The 12887-nt window shown below is 31.6% G+C and overlaps 1 protein-coding gene across 4 annotated transcripts in view; it reads right to left on the reverse strand.

Moving 5' to 3' along the window:
* Positions 1-11284: 11284 nt before the first annotated feature.
* LOC134697070 (beta-alanine-activating enzyme-like) overlaps positions 11285-12887 on the reverse strand; it is a 43632-nt gene continuing 42029 nt past the window's right edge. For all 4 annotated transcript variants that reach the window (XM_063559099.1, XM_063559098.1, XM_063559101.1 and 1 more), the window contains one exon: positions 11285-11871. In XM_063559099.1, the coding sequence (XP_063415169.1) occupies positions 11302-11871 (570 nt within the window). In that variant the 3' untranslated portion in view covers positions 11285-11301. The remainder of the gene's footprint in view (positions 11872-12887) is intronic.

The following is a 12887-nucleotide window of genomic DNA, read 5'->3' on the forward strand; positions in this document are numbered from 1 at the left end:
CTGTTTTTTTACCAATAAAATTCTCACTTGTATGACAATCGCATTAAACATTGTTAGAATGCCGACAACATAATGAATCTACGTGATATACAAAAAAGTTAATTCAAAATTTGAGTATACTTTGAGTTCCGTAACTTTGGAAATTAAGAGAATACAACAAATGAGAAAGATAAAAATTGAGTACTAGTATCATCTTCTAAAATAATAGTTTGAGTATGTGTTTAACAGGTGTTACGAATGTACACCTCTGAGGAGCAAACAATTTCTAGAAAAATACTTTTTTCTAAACCTGATTTTGGGTTTATATGACTGTAAAAATGGTGAAAGAAGAATCATATGGTGGTGCACTTCTTTTTTTTGCTACGACTTTTTGAAAGTATCCAATTTTGATGATTTTCGCATTTTTTCATCAATTTTAACATATTTTTTGGGCTATTATCATGAAAAAAATCACAATTCCACAATTAAGCTTTTTGTCATACTTTCAATAAAGATGAAGGGGACCAATCTGAATAAATTTAAAATAAAAAAAAACTATAGGTAGGAGTTAATAAAAGAAAGTTTTATCATAATGTGATGTTTTTGGGGGTCAAGTTTACGATGTTGTCAATTTTGAAAAGGAGTAGGTCCAGTAAGACCCCTTTTTGGCCCCAAAATAAAGCAGTTTTACAAAATCGTTAAATTGTAAACTTTTAGTTATTTATTAGACAGAAGAATGCTTTTGCTACATAAATATGGTCTGTTTTTGACTATACAATGCACATATACCGGAGACTAGCACCATTAAGTCATGCTAAATTACTGAAATCTTCACAGTTATAGCATTTAAGTTAAATTGTAGACGGATTTTGTGTAAAACAAAAGTGGCCACATTCGTTTTCATCCTTGATATTGAAATGTAAGTTATATTTTATGATAATACATAATATATATAAAGGTTGAGGATGAACACGGATGCGGCCATATTCATTTTTGACAAAACCCTTCTGAAAAGTGAGTTTTTTCGGCATATTTGCTAGATTTGTCTTATTTTAGCTTGAATCAGATCGTTTTTTATGAATAAATCAATTAAAATTGTTCACATAAACTAATTGATTCAAATGAAATAGACCCTTAAGTGTTTAAAAAGTGGTAAAAATATTTCGCCAGATGAACCTGACATTTGAGGCTAAAATCGGACCTTACCGGACCTACTCCTTTGTGTTTTTTCTCAATTTTGATTACAAATTGCATATTTTTTCAACTTCTATGTTATAAATGATTGAAAATACATATCTGAAAAATTTGAAAAGATAAAAAGGATGTGGGCTGTACATGTTTCTGGTAAATCATTGTCTACATCCCATTTTCTCAAGATTTTGGATAAAAAGACTTACTTGATTGGTAATAATATTAAAAAAATTGATTACTCAAAAACTACCCATTGGAAATACCCAATTTTTTCACAGAGTTACATTTGATTATTCTTTTTATCATTTTTTTTACTTGTGACCCAGGTTTTGGAAATAATTACAGAGCGAGATTTCAATGAGACTGAATCAGGCTGAAACGTCAGAGGAATACATTCTCAATATATTTTAGTACAGCTTAAATTGAATAATGTAGTTATGATGTGGTTTATATTCGGAAAATATCATAATATGTTTATACTTCAATAGGCCTTCAAATTGATAGTGTTTTAATTAGTAAGAAGGTGAAAGTAACAAAGATGATATGAAGAAGCGAAACAAACAACATGTAAAATCATTTTGCTCTATAAAACTTGCACTATACTCGATTAAAACAATTTCAAATATTGATAACACTATAGCGTTACGTTTTAATATGATGTTACTACAATAAACCATATATATACACCACTCAAAAGTGACAGTATAATTCACATGGAAAACATGATTATATTGTCCTACTCTGTTTTACAAAATCCACTTGAGGATCACATTTTGTTTTAGCGTATGACCGTTTTTTTACATATTTGTGTCCGATTCATACTGTGGCAATTGATTGACCATGTTGACTTCGGTCTAAGTTTGTATTGAATTGGATTAATACAATGGAACTGTTTTCCCTTAAACAAACTGATTTGTTGATATCGTTGATTCATATCACTCTCTTACATGTACGTTTAACTTAAAGCATGTGTAGAATAACGATGTGTCTCCATAATGCTTGATATATGTTTTCTCTTCCAGTGATGAACGTTGGTAAGTAACGAATTTACAAGAAAAAATCTAAAATATCTAATAAAATAGTATCTAAGGTTTACTTGTTTTCATTTATTTGTATTCTGAAAACCATTGCTATTTATCATCGTGTAGTTTTATAATAGGTAAAATGAAGATGTTTTCGTTATCGCATGTCATTATTGCACAATGCACTCTTATAGACAAATGTATTTAGGCGTAAAAAGGGAGGGACGAAAGATACCAGAGGGACAGTTAAACTCATAAATCGAAAATAAACTGACAACGACTGGCTAAAAATGAAAGACAAACAATAGAACACATGACACAACATAGAAAACTAAAGAATAAGCAACACGAACCCAACCAAAAACTAGGGGTGAACTCAGGTGCTCCGGAAGGGTAAGCAGATCCTTCTCTACATTTGGCACCCGTTGTATTGCTTATGTTATAACATATCCGGTAAATAGTTTAATTCGGTAGGTCACAATCATGAAAGGGAAAGGGATTGTAGTTACGACGTAATGAACATATCCGATATCAATTGAGAAAAGGTTATTCCATAACGATCAACCAACTCGTGATAGCGTCCGTAAAATTTACGAAGGGATGATTTCAACTTCACCATTTGGAACTCTTGGTTTAAAAGTTTCCTTGTGATCAGCAACCCTTATGCACACCTACATCCTCGTGTCATTATTGAGTGTAGCACACTTATATATTTCGGTTTAATTGCGTATCGCGCACTTTCACACAAAAATATATACACATATGTGAATATTTTATATTAAATGTAATAGAAAAAAGTAAAATCTCTAAACTATTGATCTCCGAGGAAAGTTCAAAAAGGAAAGTCCCTTATCAAATGGCAAAATCAAACCTCCAACCCATTAAACGAATGGATAACAACTGCCATATTCTTGAATGTACACAGGCATAACGTTGAAAATGGTGGATTGTAACGACCATACAACTATGAAACGAAACAAAGATTATGTAATTTGTAAGGGTTCATTTCGCCAGATAGTTCAATCCGTCCGATCCGTCTACGAATAGATGACTATTGACTAATCGTTAAAATAGTAACGGCTAAGGTTGCATGTTGTTAAAGAAATTGACATATGCGTTCTATTTTTAAAGTCATTTTGTTGAGTTTACACATAATCTTTGTGATTAGTATTAATAAACTACAAGTTCGTGATCTATGAAGGGAACATTTTAAAACATCAATGTAACGCCTGAAATTTCTGTACAGAAATTGACCAAAATCTAACACAATTAATTAAATTGCTTAACAAATGAGCATGTCTTTACTGCAATATCCATTACATTTCAACGAATAAAAAAGGTAACCAAATTTGAAAATCCGATACAACAATATTTATGTTAACGTGTTTTATATAACTGACTATAGCATATTTGTTTTTTGTGCAGGGGCCATGGAAACATTTAGTAAGTTCATATTAATTACATAAACATAAAACGAGATGTAATTAGTTATCAAAGGTACCAGGATTATAAACTAATACGTCAGACGCGCGTTTCGTCTTTATATAAGACTCATCAGTGACGCTCACATCAAAACTATTCTAAAAACAAACAAGTACAAAGTTGAAGAGCATTGAGGACCCAAAATTCCAAAAAGCTGTACCAAATACATATGAGGTAATATATTCCTATGATAGCAAACTCCTTAGTTTTACGAAAAACTTGAAAGTTTGTCAACAGGGTACTACAATGACATTGAATATTCAAGTCAACATCTAAGTGCTGACTACTGGGCTGCTGATACCATCGGGGACGAAACATCCCCCAGCAAAGATTCCACAGGGGCATTTTAACTAATAAGTCGAATATTGACTAACAACAAACTGAAAAAAAAGAAAAAGATTAAAGACAAACAACAGTACGCAAAACATAAATAAATTATGTAATAAATAAAGACAACAGTAGTATACCGCTGTTCAAAACTCGTAAATTTATGGACAAAAACTAAATTGAGGTAACAAACTAAAACTGAGGGAAACGCATTAAATATTAGAGGAGAACAGCGAGACAACATTTAAATGTAGCATCGCAACAAAGAGTGACGTCACATGCAAATTTAAAAAAACAGAATCCTTTCTAAATAAAGTGAGATTATGTCAACGTTTTATTTTGTGTTGAATAACTCTTTATCATGTTTTTGTAAGTGTATTGCTATAACTTTGTTTCAAAATAAAGTGAAAGTTTTACAACGTTTTTTTTTTATCATGTTCTGATTATAATAGTGTATTGCTATATTTTATTGTTCCATTGTTTCAGATCAAAGGGACCAAGCTGTTAAAAACAATTATCTGTTGTGTTTTTCATTTAAATCTTCAATGTTTTACTCATACCAAGCCAAATACATTTAGTTAACGCAATTTAAAACAAAAATCATGATTTTTCAATTATTGTACTTGAATTTAAATCAAAATTGGGCGCGAGCGTGTAGAGTGTGAACGGACCTTGGATGCGAACATGCGAGTTGCGAAAGTGTAGGGTGCGCGAAAGTTTTTTGGGCGCGAACGGACCTGATACCACTTATGGTCGTAATGGTGTAATTGATTGTAAATGTTAGTAGTGTCGTGTCTTCTTCTATATCAAACTGATGGTGATGTGTTTGTACATCTTACTTTACTGAACATTCTTGCTGCCTGCTTACAATTATTTCTATCTATAATTAACTTGGCCAAGAAGTTTCAGTGGAAAATGTTAGTAAAAAAATTACAAATATTATGAAAATTGTTAAAAATTGACTATAAAGGACAATAACTCCTTAGGGGGTCAATTGACCATTTTGGTCATAATGACTTATTTTTAGGTTTAACTTTGCTGTATAGTATTGCTGTTTACAGTTTATCTATATCTATAATAATATTCAAGATAATAACAAACAACGGCAAAATGTCCTTAAAATTACCAATTCAGGGGCAGCAACCCAACAAAGGGTTGTGCAATTTATCTGAAATTTCAGGGCAGATAGATCTGGACCTGATAAACAATCGTACCATGTAAGATTTGCTCTAAATGCTTTGGTTTTTGAGTTATAAGCCAAAAACTGCATTTTACCCCTACAGCCATCTTGGTTGGTTGGACAGGTCACGCCACACATTTTAAAACTAGTTACACCAATGATAATTATGGCTAAGTTTGGTTTAATTTGGTCCAGTAGTTTCAGAGGAGTAGATTTTTGTAAAAGTTTGTTAAGATTTAAGAAAATGGTTAAAAATTTACTATAAAGGGCAATAACTCCTTAAGGGGTCAGCTGACCATTTAAGTCATGTTGACTTATTTGTAAACCTCTCTTTGCTGAACATTATTGCTTCCTGCAGTTTATCTCTATCTATAATAATATTTCAGATAATAACCCAAAACAGCAAAATTTCCCTAAAATTACCAATTCAGGGGCAGCAACCCAACAAAGGGGTGTCTGATTCATCTGAAAATTTCAGGGCAGATAGATCTTGACCTGATAAACAGTTTAACCCCCATGTCAGATGTGCTGTAAATGCTTTGGTTTTTGAGTTAAAATATGCCAAAAACTGCATTTTACCCCTATGTTCTATTTTTAGCCATGGCGGCCATCTTAGTTGGTTTGCCGGCTTACACCACACATTTTTTGAACTAGATACCCCAATGTTGAATGTGACCAAGTTTGGTTTAATTTGGCCCAGTAGTTTCAGAGGAGAAGATTTTTGTAAAAGTTAACAGCGACGGACGATGGACGCCAAGTGATGAGAAAAGCTCTCTTTGCCTTTTAGGCCAGGTGAGCTAAAAAAGAATTAAAACCACAAACCATATGACATAGAACAATATCCAACCAAAACTTACAAATAAAACATATAAGAGATAGCACATTAATTGTGTGTTTCCTGCTTAGAATTTTTGAATAGCATGCCACAAAAACTAATAATCAGTGAAGAATTGTCAAGGTTCGTGCCTCATTGTCCGAGATTTAGTGATTAATCTGTATGACATGTACGTTTTTGTAACATTAATATAATTATTCGTTTTTTAGCCACTGTTGGTACTGTGGGTGAGTTATTTTAAGTTTGTGTCTATTTAATTTCCATATGTTTTTTTGTTTCTACTTTGTTTTCAATATTCAACCCATAATATACCTAGATAATGTCTTCTAATAGTACTGTTAGCGCAATAATTATCCTTTAATTAAATGATTCAAATATTAAAATTCTACAATCATAGAAATTGGGCATGTGATTCGTTCTATTACATGTACCTCAGTACTTTGTTTTGCCATGGATAATCAGATTCTTGTTTTAAACAGTTCCTTTGAAATATTATGGACGATAATGATTTCTCTTAATAAACAGTACAGAAATATATGTCACGGTTCATTAGAACTACTACTTCCAAATATTGCCTGTATATTCATGATATTAATTCATATCTTATTTATCATTACTATTTTGCATATTTCACAATCATAAGACATCAAATTACATATCATACTGTAATCATATGAAAAAATAAGAACATGCAGTATGATTGCGAATGAGAAAACTCTCCTTAACATCCAAATTGACACAGAAATTAACAAATATAGGTAACAGTATGGCTTTCAACAATGAGTTAAACTCATAACGCATAGCCAGCTGATTCATGTAAAATATTAATGAACGTAATACAAATATTATATAAACCAACAAACGACAACCCCTGAATAACAAGCTCCTGACTTAAGACAGGCACATATATAATGTGGCGGGTTAAATTAGGCACGCTAACCCTCTCTAACCTATAACAGCAATGTGTAATAGTACAATATAAGAAACAAAACTATAAAAAAATCAGTTAAATAGGACATAACTGATCAGATCGATACAACACAGAAATACATATAACAAAAACACAGTGGGCGTGGCAGGGTTCTTATACATCTTCGCAACAAAAAGACACAAAGTGACGATCTGATAGTACTCGCAATTACTGCCAGCTAATTCAATACAAATAACAAGAAATGAAAAAACCATGTACAGATCTGATGGTACTCTCAATTACTGACAGCAAGATCATAACCAATAACAACTAATGAAAAAAAATTATGCATCTTAGACTCACTTTTTGCACATCAGTGAATTTTAGTCATTTTTATAATATTGAACACAATATACCGTATTTGTTTCTTCAAGCAAATGATTTAATAAACGACTTTGTTGAAACACCCTTCATGTAAATTTTGTTCATTTATACATGTTAACGACGACCTTTTTTGTCCTCTGTCATATCAAATGTCGATGTTGTTTACCTCATACTTTCATATTTATAAGCAATCGTAGGCCATTGTACATGATAAAGTTAGAACATAGTTTAATACTAAGTATAATTACAACAAATTATTCAAAATAAACATTTTATTTTAACCCGCTACAAAATCATTGAATATTTGCACGATTGTTACTGTCATGATTTCTCACTCTGTATTCAGCATGTTTAAATACATGCATGTATTTACCTTAAGTTTGTTTTAGATGTGAACAGTGGTTTGTGTACAATGGAGATGAGTAACAGATATAAGATATGTTCGATAAATGATATTTGTTTACTACTAAAACATGCAGTATATAATGGCGTCATTCCAATCTTTAACTTGAACTTTTATTAAAGAACATTTTAGCAAACCTTCATGTGTACATTTCAAATTATTGCAGCAAATTGGAATTGAACAATCGTAATTGGTATTGCAATATATGTTAATAATTTGAAATTGTTATTTTGATATAATAAATGATGTTCATGTACATTATTTTCACACATAGAAATTGACGTATTTCAATTGTTCATAAAAATAAAACTTCCTGATTTTACTGAGAACCTTTAAAAAACTGACAAGTTTGTAAATTAAAATCTGTCCAACCACTTGATTTTTACTTCTTTTAAATTAGGTATATGAAATGGCTGGCATGTTTATACCATTATAAATGTACTACGAAGTCAGTATATGTATATATTTTGCGAAAATTGTCACCATGAAAGTCATTAGAACCAAACTAACAGTAACAAAAAAAGAAAAGAAAATCGTATATTGAAATACAAAACCAAATCACATAGAATAAACAGTCCATACAAACAGTAGAAAACTATAAAATAATCATGATATGGTCAAACGTAAAAAGGATTACTAAATTTGGTAATCAAGAAAGGTTACAGTTTTTAATGACTCCTTCATGATCATATGTCATGCTTCTCGTGACAAGTTGCACAGGAGATGTGTAGCTCTTTTGAGACTCCTTTGATACCTGCATTTTGTTTCTAGAATGATTGTACTTTACACTTATCTCAATCTTGATAAGAATAAGTTAAAACTGGTGAAATTCATAAAAATGTACCAGACAATTACAATCATATTGACAGTATTATTTTTAATAGAGCATACTTATCAACACATTCATGATTATGCAGACATATGGCTTTAGAGGTGTCATGAATGATATGAGTGGTTTACGCATCATGACGTGGAAACGGTTATGAAAAAATTGATTTGTACATTTTTCATCATTTACTTCCATTTTCTTTTGTGTAAAATGGACCTAAACGTGTAAGTTCATTCCCAAAGTATACATACAACATATTTAAAAATTGTATATTAAAAATGTCAAACACAACAATATTGTGATATTGAATTAAACAGCAACTAACAATTCTGGAAAGAAGGCACCAGACGTCTGACACACACAACACGTTAATCATGTTTCTTGATATTCAAATATGGAGGGATTGTGTTTGATTTTCATATGATGAAGACATAATCTGTCAATCACTTTGATTGATATCTGGAGCTTGCATGTCAGTTAACTGCTATTAGTCTTTTGTCAATTAATGTATTGATGTAATTTTACTTAGTTTCTTTTGTTACCTTTCCTGACATCAGACTCGAGACTTGTGTGTTTCAATTTTCGACATTGGCTAGAGGTAAAGTCTATAAAAGAGGAGGGTTGATATCTCACAAAACAAGTTAAACTGTCTTCAATCACTGCATGTTTGCGACTGTCCCAGGTCAGGAGCCTCAGCCCTGTGTTGGTGTTGTATGATTTAAAATCATTTTGTTTTCATCTAAGTTCATTTATATTTATATTTGGAGTTAAGTACAATCACTGAATTAGTACAAAGTTTGTTTAGGGATCACCAGAAGCACGACTTTAGTTGTGGGATTTTCACGATGGGTTGAAGACTGGTTGGTGGCCTTCCTTTGGTTTTTCCCTATTTGATTGGATTGTTGTCTCCTTCACACATTCCCCATTTCCATTCTCAATTTTAAAATACATACAATGGGAGGGTTAATCAACTAGAGGCTCTAGAGAGACTGTGTCGCTCACCTTGGTCTATGTGAATATTCAACTAAGGACACAGATGGATTCATGACAAAATGGTGTTTTAGTGATGGTGATATGATTGCAGATCATACTTTACTGAACATTCTTGCTGCTTCAATTATCTCTATCTTTAGTGATTGGCCCAGTTTTTTTCAGTGGAAAATTATAGCAAAAATTTACAAATTATATGAAAATTGTTAAAAACTGACTTTAAAGGCGATAACTCCTTAGAGGGCCAATTGAATATTTTGGTCATGTTGAATATTTTCAGGTCTTACTTTGCTGTAAATTATTGCTGTTTACAGTTTATCTCTATCTATAATAATATTCAAGATAATAACCAAAACGGCAAAATTTTCTTAAAATTACCAATTCAGGGGCAGCAAACTAACAACCAGTTGTACAATTCATGTAAAAATATTGGAGCAGATATATATTGACCTGATAAACCAATTCAGCCCCTGTCAGATTTGCTCTTAATGCTTTAGCTTTTGAGTTATAAGCCAAAACTGCATTTTACCCCTCTGTTCTGTTTTCAGCCATGTCGACCATCTTGGTTGATGGGCAGGGTCAGCGGACACAATTTTTAATCTAGATACCCCAAAGATGACTGTGGCCAAGTTTGGTTCAATTTGGCTAAATGGTTTCTGAGAAGAAGATTTTGTAAAAGATTACTAAGATTTATGAAAAATGGTTAAAAATTGACTATAAAGGGCAATAACTCCTAAACGGGTCAACTGACCATTCTGCTGAACATTTTTGCTCTTTATAGTTTATCTCTATCTATAATAATATTCAAGATAATGACCAAAAACGGCAAAATTTCTTTAAAATTACCAATTCAGGGACAGCAACCTATTAACGGGTTGTACGATTCATCTGAAAATTTCAGGGAAGATAGATTTTGACCAGATAAACGATTTTACCCATGTCAGATTTGCTCTAAATGCTTTGGTTTTTGAGTTATAAGCCAAAAACTGCATTTTACCCCTCTGTTCTATTTTTAGCCATGGCAGCCATCTTGGTTGGTTGGCAGGGTCACTGGACACCATTTTTAATCTAAATACCCCAATGATGATTGTGGCCAAGTATGGATAAATTTGGACAAGTGTTTTCTTAGAAGAAGATTTTTGTAAAAGATAACTAAGATTTACGAAAAATGGTTAAAAATTGACAGTAAAGGGCAATAACTCCTAAACGGTTCAAATGACCATTTTGGACCTGTTGACTTATTTGTAAATCTTACTTTGCTGAACATTTTTGCTGTTTATAGTTTATTTCTAGCTATAATAATATTCAAGATAAGGACCAAAAACGGCAAAATTTTCTTAAAATTACCAATTCAGGGGCAGCAACCTAACAAATGGTTGTCCAAATCATCTGAAAATTTCAGGGCTGATAGATCTTGACCTGATAAACAATTTCACTACTATGAAATTTGCTCAAAATGCTTTGGGTTTTTGAGTTATAAGCCAAAAACTGTATTTTACCCCTATGTTCTATTTTTAGCCATGGCGGCCATCTTTGTTGGTTGGCCAGGTCACTGGACACAATTTTTAAACTAGATACCCTAATGATGATTTTGGCAATGTTTGGTTAAATTTGGCCCAGCAGTTTCAGAGGAGAAGATTTTTGTAAAAGTTAACAACGATGGACGACGACGTACGCCAAGTGATGAACTAATTGTAAACAAAACACTCTGATCTTACATTAACATATTGGCAAGACAAGATAACAAGTTTTGAAAAGAACAACAGTTTTTATTTAATACTTAAACAATAAACAAAGTCATTTCTACATCCAACAACTAAACAGTTATCATAAACAGCAGGTGAGGAAAATATTTGTCCTGACAGGAAGTGCTTTAAAATTATCTCCCCTGAATAGAAGTTAACAATATAAAGATATCCACCAGTAGAAGCAAATGTGACAAATTTATTTGCTCTTCCATTCTTTTGTATGGTACAGTTTTTAACTGTGTCGGTTTTTATTTCGTTACTTTGCTCAGCTTCAAATGAATTACAAGAAGATTTTTTGAATGAAATATCTTCTGGTTTTGAAAATTTTTTAGAACTACAATTTGAAAGAAAATACATATCATTTTGAGAAATTTTTGTTTTAGTTTTGATAATGACATTACTTTGTGGAAAATAATTCAAATTAAAAGTAAACGCTGAGGAATAAACAGCTGAGTCTACTTTCACTTTCCATATAAGGTATCCTTCCATTGATAAACAATACAGGTGACCATCATTTGACCCAATTAGAATCACATCATCAACAACAGCAGGCGAGGAAAACACTAAATCTTCAACTGTGTACGTCCAAGTCTGCAAACAAAAAATGAAATTTGATAGAATACATAAAACAGATTCAAAGTTAAAAAAACTTGACCAGATGATGAGTTATCTGCCCCTTTTTGTGATTTGAAGATAATGGATGAAGCATACATCTTGTAGATTTCTATTGTTACATATTTACAGGTTTATCAGTAATATGAATCATCTTTTGACTGATCAGTTACTGATTCAAGTGTATTCAATCTCATTTATTAAGTAATTGTGTGCAATAGTTTGTGATTATCTATTTTAGTGTGTTCTTCAATCATAAAAGTAAGGTCAGCTTTAAGAATAGGTTAACCATGACTTCCATAATAACTATTGGAAATAAAGTAACGTACAGGTAATATATGGTCTTCATTTATCTTTTGTTAATTGTGACAAAAAGAGACAACCAGAACTATTCAATTTTTGTACACACTCAATTAAATCTATGTTAAATTATTTTTTTCACTCATGATGAACGGCTTAGTGAAAATAAAAATTTGTAAGGGTTCCGCGGATCCCAGTGTCTCGCCTACTTTTGCTAAAAAATCACAGGCTCAACAAAAAAGAGAAAAAAATCAATAAAAATACTACTCTTGATACTATCTTTTGATTATAAGAAACTTCTGTCCAAGTTTGGTAAAAATCCAGGATAGTTTAAGAATCTTATAAATTATTAAAAACTTTTAACTGCAGACGGTATGTAATGTTAACTGGAAGAAAAACTAGGTCCATTTATAAGTAAAATACAGATACCCAGGTACAAAATATTAACAAAATTTCCTTCTCAATACTAGCTTTTGATCATAAACAAGCTTCTATCTAAGTTAGGTACAAATTAAAAGTAGTATAAGAAAGTTATTATTATTTTTTTTAAATTTAACCACAGAGTGAATGTGTTGTTTCCTGGCAGAAAATCTAAGTCCATTTAAAAGTAAAATACAGAAAAAACAGCTTTATATTTTTACAAAATTTACTACTGTATATTATCTTTTGATCATAAACAAGCTTCTGTCCATGTC

Source organism: Mytilus trossulus, chromosome 14 (genome assembly GCF_036588685.1).
Source record: "Mytilus trossulus isolate FHL-02 chromosome 14, PNRI_Mtr1.1.1.hap1, whole genome shotgun sequence".
Classification (NCBI taxonomy): domain Eukaryota; kingdom Metazoa; phylum Mollusca; class Bivalvia; order Mytilida; family Mytilidae; genus Mytilus; species Mytilus trossulus.